Source organism: Lemur catta, chromosome 11, assembly GCF_020740605.2.
Source record: "Lemur catta isolate mLemCat1 chromosome 11, mLemCat1.pri, whole genome shotgun sequence".
NCBI classification, from domain to species: Eukaryota; Metazoa; Chordata; class Mammalia; order Primates; family Lemuridae; genus Lemur; species Lemur catta.
Genome location: NC_059138.1, coordinates 96862373 through 96889437, shown reverse-complemented (window position 1 = coordinate 96889437; position 27065 = coordinate 96862373). Strand labels below are relative to the sequence as shown.

The following is a 27065-nucleotide window of genomic DNA, read 5'->3' as shown; positions in this document are numbered from 1 at the left end:
TGACAGACAAATCTTCATTGTTTTGGACACGGACACAATGAGTTTAATGAGAGTTCTTCCTGTGCTAGCACATGTCCTTTATTATGAGCTTGATAAACATCATTTGTACAGGTACAAATCTGTCTTGCTTTAGAACTGACCAATCTCATGACCTGAACTTTGGGTAAAAGTGCATTACATGGTAGATTTTTCCCAGCTTGACTGAATTTGAAATAGTATACTAAATTATGCTTTAATGTACGTAATCTTTAAGGCCAGATAGAGTTAATAGATGATATTTACCTTACCATTATTTTATGCATTTTTAAATATTAAACTTTGAAAGAAAATACATTTCTAGATTAATAAAATAGTGCAATCCAAACCTTTATTTATTTTTTCTCATTAGGCTGAAATAATAAACTAAATGAACAAGAAAAATGGCAATAAAAGATTTAGCATGAAACATTACTTCTCAGAAGATAATGCCAAGAATATCATGAAAATATGCACATTGCTTATAACTGAATTGCAGAAAATCAATGTGTTTACCTTTGAAAAGCAGAGGTACTCTTAGCCTTCGAGCTTCATTTAGGCCTGTAGGCTGGGAGCTGTTGGTCCCACACAGATCATCTTCTGGTTTTGTAATAAAAGAAAATGGAAGACTCTCTCTGGAAGGAAAACTGAGGTCACTTCTTTCACAAGCCATATGGAGTCCATAGTGTATGCGGAGCATACCAATAGTTCCATCTGTCTTTCTTTGCCAGAGCAGAAAACAGGTTCTAAATAAAATAATCTGAATTATCAGAAGTCTAAAAATAATAATGGAATATTTAAAATTATAATTCACTTAACTAGTGAAAACTGAACACATTAATCTTCTGTAGTCAGGGATCTGCAGTCATCTTTTGCATATTGTATTTAGCCAACAACCAAATTTTAATTTTTAATTAGGAGACATTAAAATATAATTAGCAGCAAATAATAGAATGACAAAGCTATGAAAATTTGTAAAGGTCAAAGGAAGCAGCATTTCCAGCCATAGTGAGAAGTGATCCTCCAGAATCTAGGGAGCCACGGCAATAGCATGGCCTTCCTCACACTCACCAGCAAGGCAAATTTTCTAGAAGCAACATCCTTTTTAACAATAGTAATAATGGTAACAATACAGGGACAGCTGTCACAACCAGAGCATGTACATTCTTCAGAACCAGGAGACTCTCAAATCTCAACAAACACTGTGTGTGAAGGAACATAGCCAACTCCAACATGGCACACGCGATAAAGTCAATCCATCCGTCAGAGACTGATGCAACTGTGAATGTGCATTTTCCAGAAGGAAGCAGAGGACAGCAGAGACCTGCAGCTGCCAAACTGTGGCAGTGAAGCAACGTGCTACAGAAGTCACACGATGTGTGAAGCATAAATGGAAAACAAATGCTTTATCAAAAAAAGTTGGTTGGTGGCCCAACATACAAATATTCGTAAGTATATATTTATATATATAATGATAAAAATCAGCTTGCATGAGGGTCATAGTACATCTACTTTGAAGTTATAGCACACATACTCTAAGCAATTTACAGAATTTTTCAGGTTTGCATATACAGGAATTGTGAAATGAATTAAAATACACTGAAATATAGAACACTCAAAATGTATTTATATAAACCTCCCAGGATTGACAGGGATTGGCCATAATCAGCACTTGCCACCATTGAACAAGAACTGTAATCAAGAAAAAGAAGAAAAATCCAAGAAAAAGAGGGAAAATAAAAAAAAAATTCTTCCTTTTGTTATTCCTTATTTAAAATAATGTCTTCCTTGTTGACTTGCAATGTTGATAATTTTGTTCTTGCCCCCAAAAGGGTGTTTTGTTTGATGGTAGTTTATGTTCTGTTGACTTTTGATCTCTGTTTGCTGCCTGCAGATGTAATAGGGTCATTTAGTAGGAAATCGGTGGTATCCATAGTAAATATTTAGTATACTGAGGGATGTTCAGGCCAACCCCTGAGCAGTCAGTGATATGATGATTTTAGTCGCCGAAAGAAAAGGAAAAAAATAGATCTTGCTGTTAGAAAATGTCCTATCACTCCACACTAATTCTCTTGAAATAAAAGATCAGTGATTTGCCAAAGAAAATATTATCAACAAAGCGTGTGATAGCCTCTTCGTTTATGCCTCCGGAAGCAGGCGCTCCTTGTGTAGTTAATTAGAGTACAGTGGGTGCAGGGTGGTGCTTGGAGTTTAGGGTCAACTTTGCTGTCCGCTCCGTAGATTTTACAGGCGATTTGCTCTTTGCTTTAAGAAGAGAAAGTGATATTGGAAAAAAGTCAGCACTTTAGATTAAAGCAAAGCACCCTTCACAAAGCCACAAACAAGAAGCAGGACAGAAAGTCCATGGCTTGTAGCTATCCTCGCACCTGCGGAAGAAGTTATAAGATATTCGCTCATCTTGAAGATTTCCAATGCTCCTTATTAGGCTGTTTTAAACACATACATTATATATTTAATTAGCTCGCCAGCTTGGCTCTGGTGCTCATGAATGTCTTGGCATGCACTGCAAATAACAACACATACAAAGGATTTCAGTCCCGGGAAGTTGGTGGTGTTTGTTTTGTCTGTTTTCAAACATTGCCATCCCATAGCTGGGAACACCTAGAGGAACAAATCCAAATACTTTTCCCTCAAGTAATTCCTTGAGGATCACTCCCTATAGTCATTGGTTGTTCCTATATTGGTACCTAAAAACACACCCTGCTTTACTACTGCGGGCTTCTCAACAATGGGGAGAATGTGCCGTACGGTGGGTATGTTTGGGCATTTACTTTTACAGTAAACTCTTTCTTGAAGTACTATCTTGGGTAGGTTTTAAAAAAATAAGTAAGATCTTTCTTATTTTTTTATCCTTGAAATCTGGGGAAAAGTTAATGCTATCAAGAATTGGAAATTCTTAAAAGAGCACCAAGACTATCTAAGGGAAGAAGTTAAAGTGTGCGTTTACATTTTTTCTTCATCTATTTTATGCAATAAGCTTCTGACTACAAATGACATATTAAATACATTTATTAGTAAAAATTAAAATGTGATGAGGCTCAAAACATTTCTTTTCTTTATTGGAGAAAAGTTAAAGGTGTTTAGAGTGGGTAAGAGTGGGAACATTCCATCTTTTGAGTATTTCAGCCAAATCATGCTCAGGTCCACATTGGCAAAGATAATAATTGTGTCAGAACCCCTTGTTCTCAAAAAGTCTCTGTATACACAGCATAAATATTTGGGGCTTTTAATGTGGCCATTTCGAAGACTCACATTAGTTTTTTGTTATCGTTTTTCTGTTAGGCTACTTTAGTGTTATCATTGATTTGCCTTTTTGGCAAATCAACATAAAGTGGGCCATATGTGTAACACTGTCTCTCCTCACAGAAACCTAGACTTCAGACTCAGAGGTTAGTGGTGGGTCTCTGGAAAGTGTTCCTTTATTCAAGGTGGGTGACAAGCTTCCCAAAATGCAAAAGTGATACTTCAGTCCATGTGTAGCTCTAAGTATAGAGAACATGTAAGGAAAATATATGCACTCTATGTAGAACAACTAGCATCAGAGCTTTCCAAAATTAAACACATATTCTTGTTATCTTTTGATGAGAGATTCTTTGACAGGGATTCATTTGATGGATGGAAAAAAAGAAAGAAAAGAAAATTATTAGATGGCTCCCTAAATAGTCAATGGCACTTGATTTGATACAAAATATATCTGGTACTGAATAAAGTTTAAAAAATATGAAAGCAATAAAACAGTTCACTCTTTAAAAAGGTATTTCATGAAATAACAGTTTTCTTTTCAGCCTAGGCATTGCAGATTAGCTCAAATTTGCTGAAACTGCGCTGTGTCTGATGTGGCCTCTTCCCAGTTAATCATCCCTGCATGGTAAACACCTGCCCCGTCAGCCCTGTGAACTACTGAGAGAGCAGCTACTTCATTTCAACCCGATGCTGCCTATCATAGTACGTCCAGCATGTGCAAGTTAAAGCATAATTTACATGACTATTATAACTGAAAAGGTACCCAAAGTGTAAAGACATTTTGAGGTTACTAAAATTTTGAGTTGCCACCAGATATGCACTATGCTGTTGCAACAGAGTATAATTTTCTTCAGATTCTAATCATCCATCCACCTAGGTGCACGAATTTACTAGCAAATTGTTAATGAAATGAAATTCATTTCTGTCAGGACAATGATACATTTTTTTCCCTACATATTAAGTGCTGAAGCACATATATTGTCATCAGGTCCCCGATAGCGTTTCTCTTCTTTCTGCTTTTTGTGGGTGTCATGAATAAAGAGGTATGCACCCCTTTCTCTTGGCAGCTCTGAAGACTTCTGCACAGTGAAATCTGAGACTCTGAAATGCTGTAACTGTCCTGTGTAACTTTAACAAATGATCATCATAATCATTTTCATCCAGACTTATACTACTTTCATAGTACCATTATTGTTTATCAAACATGCTATGATTTATTCTACTGCCATATTTAAAAAAATTTTGTGACAAACTTTGGCCCCTCCTCACGCCCCGTGCTGGTTTCCACACATACGAACGATTTACTTTTGTGCCATCCTGGGAGTCGGGGTCGCTGCCAGGGTCCCCGAGTGCGAATTTCCTTGGCTGCCCCTCACCTCTGACGTCTCAGATAGGATACTTATTTTTTCTATGTTTCCTAAGATGAGCGGCATAACTGCCCATGTATTATTGTTTTATTTTTTCACATTAGGGTTCCAGGCACGGGGTTACAATGGACTCGCCTATTTTGTTTTACCTGGTTTCTTTTGCTCCTTGCTGCAGGTTGAGGTCAAGCAGGGTAACATGTCACACCCCTAATGCCATCAGCCCTGCCCTCCCCTCGGGCCGGCGGCGGCGGCGCCGCGTCCTCGACCCCGCAGCGTCCGCTTCCGCTGGCCTCACTGTTAGCACGTTAGGAGGACGGAGTGACATTGTTAGTGATTTCTTTTTGATGACTTTCGATGTCTAAAACAAGGCCTTGAGAGTTTCAAAACTTTGCACCCAACGCAAGATGCCCTGTGCGGAAGAAAGGAGGCGCTACTGTCTGAGCTGCGCGAAGACGCGCAGGCCGCGGGGTGAGGACTCGGCCCAGGATCAGAACGCCACTCACGGCATCCCGCGACTCCCGTCTAATCAGGACGCCTCTCATTTGGCTTCACGCTTAGAGATTTCGTAACGCCCTCGGGTGCAGCTCCCGTGTCTTCGCACGGCGGAGGCGGCAGTTCTCCACGTCGGAAACGGAAGCGCCGGGAAGTCTCCTCGGACGTGCGAGCGGCGCGGCCTTTCTCCGCCCTTCGTTCCTCGCGCGACAGCCTCGTCGCGCAAGCGCTTCTCACGACAGCGTGACAAATGCAAGTCCGACCACGGAGAAATATGGAAAAAGCCTTAAAGGCATTATCTTCACTATCATCACTGTTTCAGAGAATAACAGAAATTCCATCTATTTCTTAAAAAAAAAAAAAAAGAGCAAGATGAAAAACAATCAAAGCGCAGTAGCCGAGGGACTGTCCTCGGCAGCGCGGGCCACCCGCCGGGCGTGGGCAGCGCGGACCCGGGCTCCCGGGCAAGGCCGCTCCGCCCATGGCCGCCCCGCTCTCCCAGGGACAGGACGCGCGGGGAGCCGGCCCCGTGCGCGCTTCCGGCGTCTCAGTGAGTCCTCACAACAACAGTACAAACACAGGTCAAACGTCGCGTGGCCACATGAGCAGCCCCCTCTAGATGACATAGGTAATAGGGAGTAAAGCGATGACACGGAAATGAAACAGCAACACGGCCACCACAGAGCACGGATCTCGGAGGCAAGCAGCGTTGCTCCAGTGTCCTCACATCTGCTAAATCGCGGTGTGAAGCTGTTACTTGAATATCTACTCATCTTTCCTGCGAAAATGCACCAGATATAACATACTTCAGGGAAAAAAACTCACTTGATATAAAACTTAACTTTTCCTCAATTCTGAACTGATAAATATTGGATGGATATGAAAATATTACCAGCTTCTTGGTTTTCCTAAAAATTAATAAGTAAAGCTTGCTTTGCTCTTCACAGTGAGCCAGCTGTCTTATCACATAACAATATTTTGAACTTTCCATATTATAGACTTTCACAGTTTAAAGATTCCTCTGAATTCAATTGCATGTTAGCGTGAGGCCTGGCTCCACCATCCTGCAGACGTAAGTACTCCTTCTTTCCAAGGACTTCTCTTTTCCAAGCTTTAGATTCAAATTTGATAGCCTGGGGCTAAGAAAGTTTAAGTTGTAGGTCAAAGTGCCATCATTAGTTAGTGACAGGGAGGGGATGGCAGTTAGAGCTCTTGGCTATCAGGAAAGGCCACCCAAAGAGGAGGTGCAGCTATCTGCTTCAAAGTACTAAGCGGAGAGTTGAGACAGCCACCGAAACAATTTCTCCTGTGTAAACTTTACCAGTTCTCCAAATATCCACCTTCTCTTGGCTTTGAATATTTTCTGATGGATTAATTTGCTGTGTAATTTCCTATGCAAATGGGATGTTTAGCCGGGGCACATGCAGCACACAGGGCCTCCACTCGCTCGGCTTCTCTTTATCTTCTTGTTTGAGTTTTTAGTGGAAGCAAAACGAGCAAGAGAAAGGGAAGGGAACAATTTCTCTCCCACGGTGGCTCCCTGGTGAAAGGCCCCAGAATATTTGTGAAAGTGAACAGTAGTGTGAGGCGCATCCCAAGAACTAACCTAAAAATGGAAACCCGCCAACAGTGGAAGTTGCAGAGCCCATAACTTCTCCTGTGTGACGAGGCAGTTGACCAGGAGCTGAGCGTCCCTCGCAGCTCTCCCAGCAGACGCCGGCACAGCCCCTCTCAGCAAGACGCCTGCTTCAGAAATGAAATCGCCGGGTGGGAAAGTCTGAGCTAACTGTTAATGCAATTTTCATTCAACTTTGCACATACTAAAGCACTATTTAAGGGGAAAGGTCAAATAATAGGATGATTTTATCCTATGATTTTTTGAGAAGAATCCCTTTTTATTAGAATTTTTACAGGTCCAGTGCCAATTTCTTTCAGAAATCCATTTTTGAAAAGTATTGTGCCTCATTTTGACCTAATACATAAATTGCTTGTTTAATATGCCTCAGCATGTTGGCAGTAGCTGTTTAAATTTTCTTTGTCGCTTTCCTTTAGTCAGCGAGTTTATAGCTCTATTCTAGTTGGAAGGCCTCTTGCTGTAGCTGGGGGAAAATGTGCAGTTGCCACGAACACATGGTCTACACAACAATGCACATGTGTGATGCCCCATTCACTGGAGAATGTTCCAGACTCTCCTCTTGCTTATAACCAGTCTCTGCAGCCTTTTGGGATTTCTACCTTCTGCAGTTACTGGAGAATGGACACGTGAAAACAATGCTGCCTCCCTCCTGCTGAAGCCACAGTGCATCTTAAAACAGCACATTTTCATATAACTCACCTATACAAGTAAGAACGCAGCTTGTACAGATGGGACGATGATTATGATAGAAGTACTTTGTTTTTTGAACACATTTTTCTCTATGCCTGACCACAGTCCCATGGGTCACAATAATCATTTTACTGATAGGCAACTGAAGCTGAAAGTGGTTATGTGACTTGTTCAAGTTTACCCAGCTGGTAGGAGTGTAGCTGAGATTCCAGTGCAGTTTCTGTAAGACTCTAGAACTAAAATGCTACAAATGAATGTGCATCATAATTTCACCTGGCCATTCTTCATACCTGAAAACTCTATAATGTCCCAATGCTGACTATTAAGTATGTATGGAAATATGAGTGGTTTTGACAGAATGGAAGGGAGAACAATGCAACTTGGTAGAAAAACAAAATGTTTTTAAACGATGAAGTTTTAATATCACATACATTTAATAACTGTTTCAATGCATAAATAAAAAGGATGTATCATTAGCACTCTGTTTACTGGTATATAAATAAATGCTGCTAAAGTGCTTGAAAGTATTGCTCACAGAGTTTAAATATGCTTCCTGCCTGTATACTTTCATTATTAATTAGCAAACTCCTTATTCACAATGCATAGTTATATATCAATCCAGACTATTTGATCACAAATTCCATATTCGGAATTCCACACATAGTTCTGTTGCACTGATGATGTTGAATAATGCTGAATTTAACTAAGGGCTTCAGGAGGTACATTCATGTTGGGGAATGCAAAGAGGAAATTTTGAGGACAATTAGTACTGATGTGGAATGGCTTCTTTTCAGGGATTGTGCACCCAGAGAACTTACCCCACAGCTTGCCCTGAATTAGAAAGCTGATACAAAGTGCACCACAGCTAGTATTACTGACTACTAAGTGAAGAGCCCAGAGAAATGTATTTTAATAACTCCTGAGTTGAAGAAGTAGGAGTCTGTTTGGCTGAATATTTGAGCAATTGCTCACTAATTGGTCAAATAGAGAATATCTCTTCTTACCCACACCCTTTTATGCATATTGTTATAGATCCCCACCTACAATGCCATGAAAGAAAAATTTCCTATATTTTTAAAAAAAGGACAACAGAGGAAAAAATAGAAGAAAAAGAAAGAGAAGGAAAGAAACATAGCTGTAAATATGTGATTTCAATTCCCATACATCTTCATAATATAAATTAAAAAGTAAAGATATCATAATTTATAAATGCAGTAATTTGCCTAAATTAAAAAAAATAATTTTTATTATTCAGTAATGTTTGATTTTGAGGAAGGAATTATTTGAGGACCTAATGCCAGTAGGATGTACAAAGACATCAATTACATGGCCTTAGAAAATATACTTGTTTTCAGATAAGGAGAATATCTTAAGATTTTTACCTACATATTTTCAAAGTTAGAGCCAATGGCTTTACTCTTTTTCTTAATCTAACTATTTCAAAATTTTCTGAATTAGAATGACATAAAAATTATCATCATAATGGAAATTACCTTCTTAGCTATCAGAATTAAGTAATTTGAAATATTTGAAGCAATATTTTTTATTCATATCCTATTTATCAAGACATGCAAATAAAAGTATAGGAGTAAGCCATTGCCAAGGACTGTTAATTAAACTTCCTACACATAATTTATCATTGAATATCATTTTAAATAGATCAATAACATTGTTGTCATGAGTATGCAATGCAGGATGATGGTACAAGTGCTATTTTCCGATCTGCTCTGACCATTACTCCTTAGGTGGTCTGAGGTTATATTCTTAAACATTGACCAAATTACATAAAAATTCGTGTATATTTTTAGTGGTGATATTATCCTCATAAATGTTTTGTACTACACATAAACCAAAACATAATTTTCAATCCCTAAGGATTTCACTCTAATTACATGCTTAACACAGTGCTAGGTGTTGCCATAACACTAAAAGTTTCAGGACAGAATTCTTATCTTTAAAACCCTTACAATATTTTCAGATAGTTTGAAATAGTGAGCTTTTAAATTTTAAAGGTTTTTTGTATTTAGTGGTTATGGTTCTCCTGCTTGCTCCCTAAATGTAGCATTTTTCAAATTAACTATTTACAATGCTAGAAGTGAAAAAATTGGCTTCATAGCATATGCATTTGTTTAATCATAAAAATTAACAATAAAATATTTTATAAATAGCTGAAGAAGATGCTGATAAGGAGATGTCTGCAACAGAAGACATCCAAATGAAGCAAGAAAAAGATTACCCTCACAACAGACCCCCTCACTACGGATGACACCTTTATATTTTAGAATTTGGAATATCTGACTGCATTATTTAATCTTCATTAAAATGTTGATGTCTGTGAAGATAATACAGTTGCTTAATTTAATTTCATCTTTTTTATTTTTTATTTTCTCTATAGCTCCATAGTTGTCAGCTTCATGGAATGAGAAATCATAACTTCTAGCTTTTAGTATTTGCTTTAATTCAAGCACTAAGAGTGCCACCTATATTTGGCCTCTTTTATACCCATAGGATTCTGAATTCATATGAAATGCTCTCTCAGAGTCTGTTTTGAAGCAGTCCTATTAAGTAAAAGCATAATTCTTATTTATAAATATTCCCGTGTGTTGAAGTCCCTAGATACTCCCAGCAACGATGCATTACTCATCACTTTGATCTCCCTTGGAGTTGGGGGTTGTGAGTCAGACCACTGAGAGGAGAAATGGCTGCACAATATTTTATTTATAAACTTTATAGATGCTTGATTTATTTGATCAGTATACATTCATGAAGATCATACCTATTTGCTTAGAAAAACAAGAAGAATAGTTGGATGGTCAGGTTGTCTACCCAGTCTCCAGGAAATGAGATATGATAAAATTCAATGTTCCTAATTTTAATGCTACTAGCAGTTTCTATGTATATGTCTTTCATAACAGTACTGTATGTATACACATGTACATGTGTATATATTTTTTTAAATTTTGTCCTGAGCTCCATAATTGTACACCATTATTTTATTTTATTTGTTGAAATAATTTATATGTTTGCTAATTTATTTTCTCTCTCATCACATACCTGCCTATCATTTTTAAATCTGGAAAATTTTAAATTTCCTTTTTTTCTTATAACAAAGTAATAAGTCATCATTGTACAAGTTTTATAAATATAAGCAAAATAATAAAAAAATTAAATACCATGCCTTATCTTGATTTCTGCCGTACATTTTCGTATATTTTTTCTTGTTATTTTTCTATGCACATAGCTCAGACTAAAGTTTTGTATGTTATATTTTTTCACTAAAGTTTTGTATCATATATTTTCATGTTATATTATCAAGTCCTTTCTAATGTCATTAAACATTCTTTGAAAACATGATTCTAGAAGCTGCTTAATAGTCACTGTATGTTTTAACATATTCATTGGGTAACTTCCCTATTTTTGATCCTTTGTGTATTTCCAGTTATATGAAAAACTCTGTGATAAACACCGCTGTGCATGACTCACTACTGATTTGCTTGGAATTTCCTCTCAGAAGTATAATTTCAGGGACATTCCAGCGGCTATTCAATCTAAAGCCCTGTGACTGATCTTTCCTGACAAATTTTCCTTCAGAAGGCAACGACCAATTCACTGTGCAAGTGATAATGTAGCAGAATGCCTGTTCACTGTAACCTTGGTGATGCTTACAGATTTAAAAAATCTTTGACAACGTTTTATCTGTCAAATTTAAAAAAAGTGACAAGTGATTTTGACTGTGACTGCATTAAATTTATAAATACTTCTGAAAACTCTGACATATTTACAGTACTGAGACTAGCCATCCAAAAATGTAGTATTCATGCATTTATTCAAACTTACAGGCTCTCAATAAAGTGTTCTAGTAGTCTTCATACTACTTATTATTGTCTTTTTTAAAAGACTCTATATTTTATATCTTTTTCTTGTTGCTACTATTGAGGATTCTATATTATGCCCCAAATATTTTCTATTTTGATATTGCAGTTATATATAAGATTGACTTAAGTTTACCTTTACCTTGTTTTTATTCATATTACATGAACACTTTTGAAATGTCTAAGGGATTTGGAGTGGGGTTACATAACTGTAGCATCTGCAAATATTGACACTTTTATTTTCCTGAGTATTAGACACAAATATTTCCTTGCCTGTTGCTTCACTTTCTAGTTACATTTGGCCTAATTAAACAAATATTTTAAATTATTTATAGTAAAATGTTATTTTCATTTATAAATTATTTTGTAACTTTAAACCTTCAAAGCCTCAGGCCTCTGGTTTATGCTAATCTTCCTATATTTAATTTTTCTTTACTGTTTAGCTCTTTTATCAGAGTTCATTTGGATACATATGGTCAATTGTGACAATATGTTTCCTTTTGGTATTTATTAAATAAATCCTTTGTTAATATTCTATCTTTAATTCATCAAACAATATTTTATATAATTTGAGAGCTTTTCAGGCTTATTTTATTTTCTTTAATATTTATTCATATATATGTTTATTATCCTTTTAAATCATGGTTATTTAATAACATATTTGTACATCTGATAAGTAAAGAGGAAGAAAGCTATTGCTGAGCTCACTCATGTGCTGGGTTTACCCTGCTAGATGTTTAAAATCCATTATCTCACTTAATGCTGAAAATGATAAGTATTACCATATCAGTTTTATAAATAAGGACTTTGTTGTTCAGAGAGATTTTGTGAGCAGCTCATTCGAAATAACAAGCTGGTACATGGTGAATCTAGGAACCAAATCTGTACCTATCCAGCACCACAAACTATGACATTTTCATCATTACTTGCTATTCCCATTTTATTTTTCTGTCTTTGTAAAGCTTTTAAAAATATTCTCACTTGTTTATGTTTTCAGATGTATTGCTAATTACTTTGTGACTTTAAAAATTCAGAAAATCTTTCTTAAGAGCTTGAATTTAATTAAGATAACAGCCATGTTGTAGGATTATGGCTTCTAAATACATGTTGTTTATTCAGGTCACAGTTTAAATTCCTGAAAACCCTTTGGAATTTCATTGTGTTTTACAATAAAGATCTAGTGACAAGCTGGGGCATGACAGCTGGTAGCTAGTATGTTACGCTTATGTGAACAGTTTATCAGCAATTAATGGCATGGGGACAGAAGAAGAAAAGGAAGCTCTGGGATTATAAACCATAAGACCTAGTCTTCCTGCCTTAACTCATCACTTACACACTCCAGCAAGGAGAATACTCGCCTAGAGGAGCCAGGTAGTGTAGACCATTTGCTCTCATCATCTCTTTGCTGATAATAACAATCACATGCAAGCCCATGCCCACAGTCATATTAACATAACTAGCTACTATTTATTGCGGGCTTATGGAGCCCTATATGTATATAACTTTATTTAATCCACAAAACTCTATGAGGACTGCACTATAGTTTCCATTTAAGAAATGAGGAAACAGACACAGCCGTGAGTGATGGAGCTGAGATGGAAACCAGTTCTCTCTGTCACTGCAGAGCATTCCTGCCTCTCCTGGAGACCAGGCAGAGCCAGGGGCAGAAGGTGTCGGTGCCCTTCACAGCTGAGATGAGTCCCCTGCGTCAGGCTACCCACGGCGGAAGGGGCCCGTGGAGGAAGGAGCGCTGGCCCTTCCTTTCCCTTTCAGGATGTTTTATTTTGACCAGCAGAGTGAAGTCTTTTCCAGCAACCTCCCAGCCCTGTGGCCATCTATCCAGCAAGCTGCACCCGTGGTAGCTGCCTGAAACCACAAGGACCCTGAAATCACTGGAGACAAAAGCTTGGAGCCCTGGCATGTTCAGCTTCTTGTCTACTCAATGACAGAGGACCTAGGAGTCCCAAGTTCACGTGGCCAGTCATGACTTGAAAAGCCCATCCAGCCTCAGATGGGTTTTGGTATTGTAGGCCCAAATTGTTACCTGAATTTTTGTGAGTAAAATTAAATATGGTTTACAGGAGAATTTAACCAGTATAGACTCTTAATCTACATAATTCTGGGTCAAACATAGCTCTAGCAGATTCCTTGGCCTGTATAATCCAAATCATTGCCTCAAATCTATTTTTCATCTTATTCACAGACACTTGATTTACATAGTGGCCATTTAACTGATAGAATTATAGTGATCAAATTAATTTAACCTGTGTAAGCAGCCAAGTTGGATCATTTAAACCAAAATCAACATTAAGGTCTGAATTATACGACTGACTCTACCTCAAAGCAGTGAACCATTTACTCGTATATTAAATCAGGCAAACAGTCTCCCTGCACCGACCTTCAGCTCCTCATCTCCGTCCTCCCAACAGCTTTGAAATTCTGTTTTAAGATCATTCCTGCTGGACGCGGCCACTTTTGGAAAGCGGCCACGTCTGCCGGCAGCAGAGGAGCTTGCGTGAGCTCTCGGTTTCACATCATGGGCAAACACCGCAACCGCACGTCGGGGTTCAGAGAACCAGCATTCCTGCTGGGCAGCCGCAGACTCCACGCCGGGAGAAAGAACCTTAACCACGGCCAGTTTTCTTACAAATGCTAGCTGTTGATCACAGGAGCGAACAGCTCTGAAAAAGTCCAGCTCAACACTGGAAAAAATAATAGCGAAAGTGCGCAGTCTCTAACACAGTGTTCGCTGGCATGGCACACACAGACACGTCTCATAGTAAATGATACAAATTTGTTTCTCTCGCCTAGAAAAAAAATTTAAAGCTAATGATTCTTATAAGTAACGGAACATAAAAATGCCTATTTCTGGTTCCGTACCAGGACATGGATGTGCTGACGCAGTGGGCGCCGGGTGGAGTCCTGGAACATGAATCTTTAACAAGCTCCGTGGTGAGTCTGACGGAAACAGGCCGCGCTACTCAGTCTGACAAACACTGCTGGGGAGTCTTGATCAGCTCTGGAATATTGGCAAACTTATCTAGTTACGAAAACATAATTACACAAAAAAGAAAATAAAAAGGTGAGCTCTACTTGTTCGAGACACTCGGAGGAATGCGAACGCAAGTTAGGACGTCTGTGGCCCCAAAGCTCCAGGCAGTGGCAGTTCCGCCCGCCGCCCGCCCGGCCTGAGGGCTGTCCCGGAGCGCGGACCGGAGCAGCAGAGGAGGACCGACTACAGGACAGGGCACGGCGAGTAAGGCTTCGAAGTCAGCGTCAACAGGTTGCTGAGCAGAACTGGATGAGGAAACAATCAATTCTGACTGAGAAAATAGGAGTAAGCTTTATAAAGGAATTTGCATTTGAGTAGGAACGCAACAAATTGGGAAAGACCCAGGCGAAGAACAGACATTTGGGAGCTAAGAAAGTACCTGACAACCTTCAGGCAATCCCAGGAAGACTAAGCGTGAGGATTAGGGACGCGGAAGAAACCAGGCTGGAAGCGGGAGCACGCAGTTCAGCGGTGGTGCGTGGAAATGCCAGTGACTTCCGGCGTGCTCTGTCGTGATGTTTCTTGTATTAGACTCAGAACAGAGGAATGACTAGGAACCGTTGGAATAGCTGAGGAAAGCGAAGCGGGTTTATGTTGAAAATGAAACCAGTGTTGATGGAACAGAAGAGATGCAGTTTTCCAGGCTGTTTTAGGGAGACAGCAATTACTAGGACAATGCAGAGTGGCCACAGAGGAGGAGACAAGGACATTTTCAAGGTGTCCTCAAGACCTGTGGTTGTGATGATGTTATTAAAAGAGTTGGGAATACAGGAGGAAGAACATTTTCCTTTTGGTCAGAAAGCTAAGATAACACATTCAGTTTGGAATCTTTGAGCTCTGGGTGCCTGATCTGGGTATCTTTGTTGTGAAACAAACCACCCTGCAACCCAGTGCCTCAAAAGGACGGCAGATTATTCTCTCTCACTCTTCTGTTGTCCGTGCTCAGCGAGGCAGTGCGGGCCCGGCTCCCTCAGGCTGCCGTGAGTAGCAGCTGGAGCTTGGGGAGATGCAGGCGGGGTGGGCTGAGGGGCCAAGGCAGCTTCCTTACTCACATCCAGGGCCTTGGCTGGGGCTTCCCTCAGCAAGGTGGCCTGAAGGCCGATGTGTACCTTGTAGAGCAGCTGGCTTTCAACAGGTCGGGGCAGAGGCTGCCTTTAAAGGCTATGTCTGGAACTGACACAGCATCAGTTCTTCCTACGTTATTGCTCAAAGTGCTCACAGGCCAGCCCGGCTCCAGGGGAAGGGACATGGGCTCTTACTGCGTGGAGTGTGGACAAGTGTGCAGCTATCCTTAGTCCTCCACAGTTCCCGTAGGACCTATATGTGGAGATGTTTTGGGGACAACAGTGAACTCTAGTCTGGATCTACAGAAAGAAGTCAGAAAAAGAAAGGTGAATGGGAAATTTTTTTTAAGGAAAAGTTAGCCTTCAAAACCATGGAAGTGGATGGGAAGACCACGGGGTGAGGAATGGGAAAAGAGCCACATTTAAGACAGGAATTTAGGTGGGGAAGCCAACAAAGGAGAGAGGAGCATGCTCAGAGCCAGCGAGCAGGGACCCAGCCTGCTAGAAGAAAGGGAAGACTGTCAAGAAAGGGTGGCCAGAGGACGAAGGCTGCCCAGGAGCTCAGGAGGAGGAGATACGAGGGGGGTGGGGGGATAGGAAGAGGAGGCACCCACGGCTTGCAAGAGAGAGAGCGCTTGGATAGGACTGATCAAGAGACTGGAGAGGGACACGGCGGGGGCGGAGGAGCCGGCACACAGGGCCCACTGGGGGGGGGGGGGAGGTGGGCACGCGACCTCCGGAGAGCAGCCCCACGGAGTGCTGCCCACAGTCTTGTCTGCCTGTCTGTCTGCAAGGGTGGGAGGAGGAATCAGCAGACAAGAATGAAGACAGAGAGCAAAGGAAGGGCTAGCGGAGCTGCTCCGTGGGGAGACGTTGGCTTCTGAAAGGACTGGCGGTGCTGGGGGAGGCAGGTTCAGTGCGTCGGGACGCTTGGGGCTGCGGTGGACGTCGGTGCTGTCTGTGAACAGGGAGCCACACCGCCTGCCCCGGGGAGATCCGTGATCTCTCACACCCAGTGCCGCCCTCCTCTCTGAAAGGGTTCTGCGAGCTGCCTCCGCGTGCAGCTCCCCCTGTCACTCCGGGCCCTCCCTGCCCACCGCTACACTCAGGCATTCTCCCTGCGCAGAACAGCCGCAGCACATTCCTTCAGCTTTCGATTCCAGGCATTGCTTTCCTCATACATTGTCTTTATTGGCATTTTCTTTCTCTCTCTAAGCTTCTTGTGATGAGGGTGTGCGGGACATGAGAAACGTCCCAAAGGCACACAAAGCTGGGGAGGGTCACAAAGTTGGAGAGGAGAATCTCTGACGGGGTTGCAAAAGCCAACTTTAATCTGTGTGCTTAAGCATTTTTCTTTATTATTTTGCTTTTCACTGTTGATTACAAAGTGGAGGTAGAATTAAAATAACTTTAATGTTAAAAATTTTAATTTATTTCAAGCAGGAGGGGACAGTCACACACTCACTAACTTTAAAACCACCCTTCAGCGACAGGGTGCAAGGTGAGAACTGTGCTGAGGGCCCAGCTGAAAATAACAATAATAATTAGTAACTGGCTCCCCGTAATCGCCACTCTGGAGCCACGACTCCCCATAGCTGTGTCCATAAAGATTCTTAACTTTCTCCGTAGATAACATCACCTTTTGAAGCCTAAAGGTAGTTTTTAAGGTATGTTCCAGGGGATTGGCTGCCCCACCCAGACCAGCGGCCCAAACGGAGGCACCGACTCAACTGGAATTGTGACCCCAGGGACTTCATAACACAAGAAGATGATTCCTATACCTCTATAATTTTGCCCTAATTAACAAACCTAATTGCCTGTCCCTTGCCTGCCAAACTATCCTTAAAAACTCTGTCTCCCAAATTCCTGGGGAGGCGGATTTGAGAAATTTCTCCGACCTTCCCACTTAGTGTTATGTGAATTATCTCTCTGCTTTGCAAAACCAGCTGACTGAGCACGTTGGCTTCTCGGGCAGCAGGCAAAGGAACCTGCTCGAGAGGTAACAACTTTTGGAAAAATAGCTGGTAAAATATGGGACTATCCAGTGTAAATAATGGTTAAACTCTACTTTATCTTGTGATATGTAGATGGTAATAGACTACCTCTTCTATCTTATTTTTTCGTGTAAATTTTTGTCTTAGGAAAACTGGCTAAGTTAATTGTATGACAATATGAAGATTTTATATAAAGTTATTTTCAACTAATGTTTTTCCTTCATAGAGACAGAAATTCTTTGACAGAAAAATAGTACAAATTAAGAGTTAGTGTTTCAGACTAAATAATTTAGTTGACTAAGTCAAAGATTACGATGAAAATAAAAGCACAAACAGACCAGCTTTTGAGACAGGGGTTGATATTGTGATGTCATGTATACCATAGATAAAGCATGCCTCTTTGCATCAAATGATAAGCAACAAAAGGCTGGTGCAATAGAGCTCTTGGTCTGTAAAAATCAGATTTTAATTTTTGTGCCTTCACCACGTCTTGTCTTTAAGAATGACAAGCGAAAGATACATGATAAATGGAATTTATAAATATTTTGTTTTCTCACAAACTAAAAGGAGAGGAGAGGAAGTGTCTCTCACATTTTTGTGTTCCTGTGCCTGACATGAGAGTTCTGTGAAGGGATGGAAGGTGAATGAATGAATGAATAGATGAAGCATGGGTATTGAAATAAGCTTTATTTGAATATAATCTGAAAATTGTAAAGCAAAATTATCAGAATGTAGGTAATACAGTGAATATAATATATAAATATCCACCCCAGATATTGTATTACAACCAATGATTGTGCAAGCGTAGGAACTTACACGCAAATAGAATGGGTGGCCAGGCTGCCCAGCCTCTGAAATAGAAGTTAGAAAATGTCCATAAAAGTATATAAAGTATTTTCCAGAGTTTACTGGTAGAAAAGATAGAAATTAAATATTTTGAAATATTTCAGATTAATCCTTGCTATATGCAAATAATTCTAGTGAAAAGGGCTTTTAGTGAATATTGGCTTTCCTGAGTCAGCATTTCTTGTCTCCTTTCACCTTTAACTCTAGAAAAAGTAACTTTGTATCTAAGATCAAGGCTGGTGATGAGATGGAAAATGAGTAGTCATTTTTATTTGTAAATTTTTATAACATATCTAGAGTGTACCACGTATCTCCAATCATAATGCTAAGAGATATTAAAATAAAATAGAGATATTTGGGAGTGTGTTATTTAACCCCAACAGTAAAGAAAATATTCCAGAAATAGATAAAACGTTTCAATGCTTAGAATCCTTCATTTAGAATAGATAATCTGTTTGATTTTATTCCACAGAACAGATTTATGATATCTAACTTGGAATAGTCTATGTAGGCTAACAGTTTCATCTATGATCTGGAGTTCTCACTAATTAGGTTGTAAATTGTCTGCTGGGGCTACTCTGTAATTTTACATGCAGCGTCTAGATTCTTCTTTTGATAGTGTGAAGGAAGAGGGAGCAATGCCTCCAAAGACATCAAGCCTTTGTTAAAGAATGGTTACAAAATTTTCAGTAAGGTATACATGTGTGTGGGCATTTGTGTGCGTGTGACACACACACGTGCACATATTCTAGCTATGTTGGTTTTGTATTTTAATTTGGGAAACAAAGTAGTTGATAAAAGAGAGGCTAAGCCATCTATGCTTCAGACTGACACAAACTTCTCTGACCAAGGCATGCTGGGATAGTCGCACATCTGCATCAAAAGGCAGTGCAAACTCACAGACACCCTAAGCCTAGGGCCCTGCAAATCTACAAATCACACTCATTAACAGAAAACCTATGTTGGCATACATTATTGTAAAAGCATTGTTCACAAGCTAGAACTTAAAGATATGTATATCTTTGTAGATATACATATTTCATTCCTGATATATATATATATATAAAATACATATATTTGGTCAGGATAATTTCTGATATACACACACACATGCATATATATATATATATACATACATACATATATATGTATATATATATAAGAGGGGATCTCAGAAATCATCCTGAAGAAGGGATCAAATTTTTTAATTAATGGCTGAAGAGACCTTAAACATTAGCAATATAATTCTCTGTTACCCATCGTGGTATCAATAATTCTTTAATGATAAAATGTAATGGGAAAAACTTAAAGAAGGAAACATTAAATATTTTTGTGTTCCCTCTGTCCTATGTCAAGTATTTGAGAAAATCAGGACAGCGCGGGCTCGTGCAAGGCACAGCTCATTGCAAGAAGGCTTTATCCCACATCAAGGTTAAAAAAAATTTCAGTGAGCTTCCATTGGCAGAATGATTGCATAAATTAATGCTGTTCAGAACACTTTAACTTGCACAGCTGCCTTAGGAACCACGTGACTAAGCTGCTAAATCGGCCTGGAGGCCCATTCGCAGGGGCAGCACCGCTCACGGCACCAGTCGCTGCCTTCTCTCCCCCCGCTCAGCATCATCCCGTTCATCACCCGCAGCTGAGGCTGCCCCTTCAGACTCACAAGCCCTGGGGGCACAGTCCTGCTCAAAGCTATGAGTCACTGACAGTGTGCGTGACGTGGCGTATCTCTTTCATGTACATTTAGATTAAGTGAAAGCCTTTTAATTTGGGTCATTATCAATACATAAATCTGTAGAGAAAATGAACATGCATTTATAATGTAACCAAAAGTACATGATTTATTGTTCTTATGATGTGTAAATACAGAAAGAAAAAAAAAGAGTCCAGCTCTTAGGTGCCCTGGATATGAAGTACCATCAGTGACTAATGGGACAAACTCACACGCTCTGAGCAGGCCACCTCAGGCTCCCAGGGCCTCACATCCTGTAGCTATTTGTACTGAACTATGTCTCTAATTTAAAAACCAGCACATGTAAATCTGTCTACTCTATTTGACCTTTCTATGGAGAGTTGTGAGTCGTAAAATGAAAGGCTCAAAATGGGTTTCCATACCTGATTGCGGACTTTGTTTGGGGATTTTGGCTACCGCGTGAGGGCTGGAGGTGGAGTGCATTCGCTGGGTGGCAGAGCTGTGGATGCTGCTGGGCACCGCCGCGGAGACGTTCTTGCGAGGCTTCGCGTCTTGCAGCCACATGGGCGAGGCTTCGAAGGCCTGCATTCTGCGCGCGTGGTTGTTGGCATTGACCTTCAGGTAGGCCTGGGCCTTGTGCTCCTGAAGCTCCCCGTAATTGGCATCGGTCACCCTGCACTCGTATAAGCCTTCATCCTTTTTCCTCACTTTGGAAATCTGAAGCTTGTGGGAGATGTCATTGCCTTGGACTTTCACTGTCTGAAAAATTGCAGGTAAAAAATAAAGCACTACATCAAATGATTTTGTTCCCATTCCTTACCCTGAGCTTGGTAATGCTGGGAAATTAAAGGGTCTTAATGGCCACATAGCCACAGTCAAGGAGCTTTTTATTTCCTTAATGTCAAATCTGAAGGTCTTAGTTATGCTATTCCACTAACAACTGGACTCACAGACTCCGGGGATAATTAGTTCAGTCCAGCCAGTGCCAGATTCCATTAGCCATGCAGCCCCTGTTCCCCAGGTTCCAGTAGCAGCACTGTCATTTCTCATCACAGGGTTGGCTTCTGTCTGCTTAACTCAGTTGAACCCAGTGAGGCCAACTCTACAGGTTACACATCCTTTCTTCACTGTGGGCTATAAATGAATCCTCTGAGGGATCACAAAAATATTTTGTTGGTCCTAACAGTTTGAGTGGGGATATACTTTTATCCCCACACTGGGATGGCTACTAAAGACACTATTAAAATAGTTGGATATTAAATATTTTCGTTCTCAAATTTTGAAGCAGTCTAGCCTATAGGTGTAAGGTGTCAGGGCTCAGGGTGCAGATTAATGTACACACTTCCAGACATTAGAGGGACTTCATTCTACAGGAACTTGGGATGCCATCAAGAAAACACTGGTTTGATTTTCAAAACCGAAATTGGCTTTCTAATTTTATTGTTAATTTTATGCCAGTTAATACACTATATTAGATATATGATTCTATATTATATGCAATATATATGACATAATTATGCTTATATAAGCATCTTTATCACAACAGTTAGATTTTTTATATAATCATATGTTATCCATGATGGACAGAATGAAAGATTTCATAAAACATTTGGGATTTAAGGATTTGGCTAATTTTGAAAGATAGAGAAAAGAAGTCAAGGAGGCAGAAAGTTATTTATTCTGCTAACGGCCATTGCACTTTCAAATGGCCATAAATAATTAAGAAAACCTGAGAAGTATTCATTTTTTCTTTTAAATATAGTGGTATATATACAAATAATTTCCAACATTTGAACCATTGCCATAAGTATGTTTTTATGTGTATGCAAAATTACATATAAATATACCAATAATATAGAATAATGAAAATCAATCGTTCCACATATATTCTAGGTTAAATCTCCTAAAAAAGTTTGAGATAGAGTATTTGTTATCATTATTGTTCTTTATAATTATTATCTCATTTTATAGTTGAGTAAACTGAGGCTTGGAGGCTTTGGGTCAGTGTTTCTCAACATTGTACATTAGCATCATCTAGGGAGATATTAAAAAATACTGTCACTGTGATTAATGCAGAAACATTAAGTCTGCACCCAGGAGGTAGAGCTTATATCAGTATTTTACAAAAGCTCTTCTGGAAAATCTAAGTTAATAGCTAGTGATTTAGAATATATGTTCAAGGTCACACAGTGGCTAAACTGGGGACAAAATTCTTTCTGCCTCAGTTGGTATCTAGAACTCTTTTCAACTCAGATTTTATGAACTATTGGCATAGATAATACGTAATGCTGTTAATGTCATGTGCGTGATCACCTATCTGCCTGTATGCCTTTATAGGTCGAGATGTGCAAGGCTGTTGTGACTGGCCTTTAAACAATATGGGAATGGGTAAAGGGTAGAAGATGAATAGTCAACAATCACTCTAATTACATATGCATATGAAAAATAAAACAGGTGAGAAAAACACTGTAAATTTTATCAATAAAACTTCTAACATTGGAAACAAAAGTTTGTGATACAAGAACAATTGAAATTGAAATATTCATAAAAGTCAGTGTTTTATGAGTTATAATTGGAGTTTCCCACTTATATTTTATCTTTGCAATTTTTTCCATGTTGAGATTACATATTTAGATCACAGAATTTGATTCTGTACTCAATGTATTTGTACTTTTAATTATGATGTAACCCCAATTTTGTGCCATTTTATGATGTAAGAGCCCTCAAAATAAATTTCCTTTTAAAATGTAAGTCACTGGGTTTCTATATTCCTGAAAACAAATAATAATAATATATTTATGCTTAGTCAATTTCTTCCTTTTTATTATATAACTATTTCATTTCTAGTAATTAAAACATTTTCTATTTATCAAACTAAGCAGTAGTATTAATATTTGGTGATTCTACATGGCTTCATTTGAGGTATAGTAAAAAATAAGATTTTCATTTTTTCTCATTTTATACACAGTTATTAAAAGTAATAACCAATAGAGTAGAACTACAAGTTTATATTTTCAGTAGGTCAACCTCCTCCAGTAATGGTTTTATATTTTATATTAGCTTTTGTTTTTATATTTATATGATTTTGAACATCGGCATAGGAAATACATTGCATGCATTATAAATGACATTCAAAATTGAGTTGTTTTATTTCATTACAAATTCAACATCCTGTTGGGTGCTGAATATTTTCCTACATTAGTGTTATACTTACTATCAAAGGATAATTATATCCATAATAGACATTAACATTGCAGCTCTTTACTCTTACAGTTATGTAACTGCTACAAAGAGCAAGAACAGAAAGTGTCACACAACCTCTTTGCATAGCACAATGATTCTCTAGTTAATTGTTTAGGTATTTCCGTGATTAAAACGCACACTTTTATTTGTGGACTCTAAATTTTCTTCAGGTTTTATGTACCTGGTGAGGTAAGAAAGAGGCCACTGGCTCTCACCCTGCGTTTGCAAAATTGTCTTTTTCAGGGACAGTAAATTAAAAGGTTTTCCATCTCAAGTCCGCCTGGGCCTGCGGGGCGCCCCCTGCCGCCCGGGCCCGAGAGACTCACACTGATCTTGGTTCCGTCGCTGTCCGGATCCCTGTCGGGCAAGAGCTCCACCTGCGGGACAAGGACGCAACGCTCAGCCCTGCGCGCTCCCCGCGCCCGCGCCCCCGGGCCGCGCCGGTGGCCCGACGTCCGAGCGCAGCCGTGCGGGTGGGGACGCGGAGCAGGCGCTGCCCCGGCCCGGCCGCCTCCCGCCCGGCCCCGGCCCCCGATCCCCGGTCCCCGCGCGGTGGCGCGCCCGGTCGGTCGGGACGCGGGTCCCCGGGCGGGCAGGGACAGACGCGGGGGTGGGCGGGGACGAGAGCGAGTTTCCCGGGCGGGTGTCTGCATCTTTGTCCCTCCCGGGCTGTCGCCTGCACGTTTTCCTCCACTCGCTCAGACACGTGCCGGCCGCTGTTGCTCAACGCTCTCCCCTCTTGCCACTGTTTCCCTTTTCCTCTTCCCACCATCTCCCCCATCTCCCTCTTCCCGCCCTGCTGCCCGGTCTCTTCCTTAGTCACCCTCCAGCCCCTCCTTCGCCAGATCCCCTGTCCCCTTCTCTCCTCGCTCCTTCTCCCCCTCCCTCCCTCTCCCTCCTCCTCCCTCCTCTCCTGCCTTCTTCCCTTCTGCCCCTCCCCCTCTGTTAAAGGCAGAGCGAGAGGATCTGGCTCAGAAAGGGGCTGCGGTCGGGGCTGGAGACCCCACAGGATCCATCGCCAACACCCACTGTCCTGGGTATGTCCACATTGCAGTGCCATCGGGACATCTTAATAAAAATCAATACTTAGAGGAGTAGATTATTCCCAGTTTTAACCGAAAAAGACTCAACATCATGATTTCCTCTTCGGGTTTAACTTAGCGTCATCAGGACAAATTCCAGCTCACTCCCTGGCACCCCTGGGGGCCGCTCACCCTAGAGGAGCCGGGCGGGACCCCAGCGGCCCAGGCACCATCCTGGGCCCCAGGCCCTGGCTGGGGACTCGGAGGGTCAGGCCGCCGAGGGGAGACGCCAGGGCCTTTGCGGGCTCGCGCCTCGGCTACCTGCGCGCTGGCCCCCGCGGGCCCAGGCTCCGGGTCGTCCGGCCCCCGCAGGAACCACCACTGGATCTCCAGGTACACCGAGGCGGAGCCGCTCTGGAAAGCGCAGGACATCTCCACATTCTGCCCCTCGGTCGCAGTCACGTTCCGCGGAAACTCGGTAAATTTTGCTGAAAAACAGAAACGCATCCTTTGGAATACCTACACCACTGTTGCCATCGTCTCTTTCCTTGAGAGCTTGCTAAATTTTTCTTGGACTTGAAAAAACATAACAAAAAACCCTGTAACCAAACCCCTCTATCAGTGACATCCCTGACTTTGCCGGCTCCCCAAGCCCCCTTCCTTGCCTCTTTCCTGTCTTTTGGTTTCGTGTCTAAATCAGACCATGGAAAGGTTAACAAGCTTGCCAATAACTCTCTGTTAGCCAGGTTGCCCACGGTTAGATCTAAATGCCTTTTGTCAGATTGCAGTATTCTACAGAACTTACTGAGAAATTCGGTGAGGTACAATTTAGACGATCTGTCAAGTTGGAATATGAGGAGAGCCTCTTGCCTCTAAGTTTCTAAACAATCTATGACTAACTGGATGTTTCATGTAACAGAGTGGATCATGATTATCCGCCAAAATGCACATTCCTGATATATGAAAATAGTTATCGGCAACAGCTACAAGCTACAGCAGTGAAACAAGTTGCATATTTTACAAGCTGTGTATATTTCTTTCTCTCCAAATTAACCTTTATTTGTCCCCATCAAGCCACTGCATAGTAAATTGCCATACAGTTTGAGATGTAACACATCCAGGCTTGTTCAGATTAAAGATTATTTTGAAGTCACTATGGAGATTTTTTTCCCCAGCATTTTTATTACCAACCTTCACACTGCTAGTTTGCAGGATTCATGGAACCATAGTAAAACTCACAAAAATAAAATGTTTTCTTCCTCCTAAAGGCATTTCTTGAACATGGAATGCTCTATCTCGTTGACAACATGGTTGTTCTTATCTTGTCTAAGGGGTACTTTGCAAAGAGCTGATGGTTCCCTAAAAGTAGTCCTGGAAAAATTTGTGGCTGATGGAAGTGCACAGCCACAATGCATACTTAAGGAAAGGAGGATTGTGGGGACTGCAGGAATGATTTAGGGTGGGTGCACTGTCCCCCCACTTTTTAAAGAGGGACATCATCAGTGTCTCTTTTCAAAATTTTATGAAATCCCAAAATGATCTCTAGTGAAATGAAACTATATTTACACTTAAAGGGAAGGGAAGCTATTAAGAAGGCATTCCTATCTGAAAAGGACTTTTGTGTTCAAGCTGGAAGAGTATGGCATTTCTGCTTGCAGAAGTGATGCAGTCTTTTGGCAGCAGAGATGTGATCCGTTCATGGTGCTGAAACGACCACTGCAGCCTACGAAGTCCTGAACAGTTGGGTTCAGCAGGCTGCCGCTGCTTGTAATGCAAGTCGTGCCTTTTTATGGGTCCTCAGAGAAGTCTGTCCTTTGATAAACACACATACAAATGAAGTCACAGGGACCCAGAAAAGAGAGATTCTAAACCCAGTCTGCCTACAGGAGCAAAGAGGACTGGCAATGGAAAGTCCCCCATATCCAGCTCTGTGTTTGTTTGTGATGATTATGTATGCATGAGTGGTTACCCTGTGCATGCACACAGATGGAAATCGTGCACGCACACACACACACACACACACACACACACAACCCTGTGTTTGTGCTCACCGAGGAGCCCACCTCATTGTCAGGCACCAGCTAGATTTTCTCCCCAAACCTCGCATGCTGACAGTTTAATCAACTTTAAAGAAAAATGACAAACAGAACACTATTCACGCAATCTCAACCCACGGTCCCTCGCTAGCAACCTTATCACATCTGCCTGTCCCTTCTCTGAATGTAGGGAACACACACAGCCCGCAAGCAAACGTACATGTGCCACCCAGCACAGACTTACCTTGAGAAGAAAGCCCTTGTTGTACATATAACACGGAAAAGAAAACAAATCCAACATACGCCAAAAAGATCCCCATCATTCCAAAGGGGGGGTCACATCAGTGTAGCCGACAGCCTCCAAGCCCTACAAGAGAGGAGCGCGAACGTATCGGCAGGCTGGTCTCCGAGCCCGGGCGCGGCGCCCGACCCTGCGCCGCTGGCCGGGCTGGGCTGGCTGCGGAGCGGGGCTGGGCTTCGCGGAGGCTGGAGCGGCGGGCTCGGCTCGGCGGCTTCCAGGCGGACCCGCGAGGCGCCGGCCGGTGCGTGCGCCGCGGGCTGGCTGCTGCCCGCCCCTGGCAGCCGCGCGATCCGCGCCCCACGCGCCGAGCCCGCGGGAGAGGGGCGGGCAGGGCGGCGCGGGGACTCCGCCGCGCTCGCCGCCGCAACTTTTCCCTCTAATGGCCGCGATGATGCCTTTAACTCTCTGCGCGCCGGACGCCGCCGCACCTGCCCGCACCGGCCGCAGCCCGCGCGGCGGGGGCGGGGCGGCTCCG

The 27065-nt window shown here is 41.4% G+C and overlaps 1 protein-coding gene across 1 annotated transcript; it reads right to left on the bottom strand.

Moving 5' to 3' along the window:
- Window positions 1-2012: 2012 nt before the first annotated feature.
- VSTM2A (V-set and transmembrane domain containing 2A) lies at window positions 2013-26749 on the bottom strand. Its single transcript, XM_045564089.1, has 5 exons — window positions 26534-26749; window positions 24575-24741; window positions 23558-23608; window positions 20411-20747; window positions 2013-2280 (listed from the first exon to the last, which is right to left on the bottom strand). The coding sequence occupies exons 1-5, from the start codon at window positions 26610-26612 to the stop codon at window positions 2192-2194; spliced, it is 723 nt and encodes a 240-aa protein (XP_045420045.1). The 5' UTR covers window positions 26613-26749; the 3' UTR covers window positions 2013-2191.
- Between the last annotated feature and the right edge of the window lie 316 nt (window positions 26750-27065).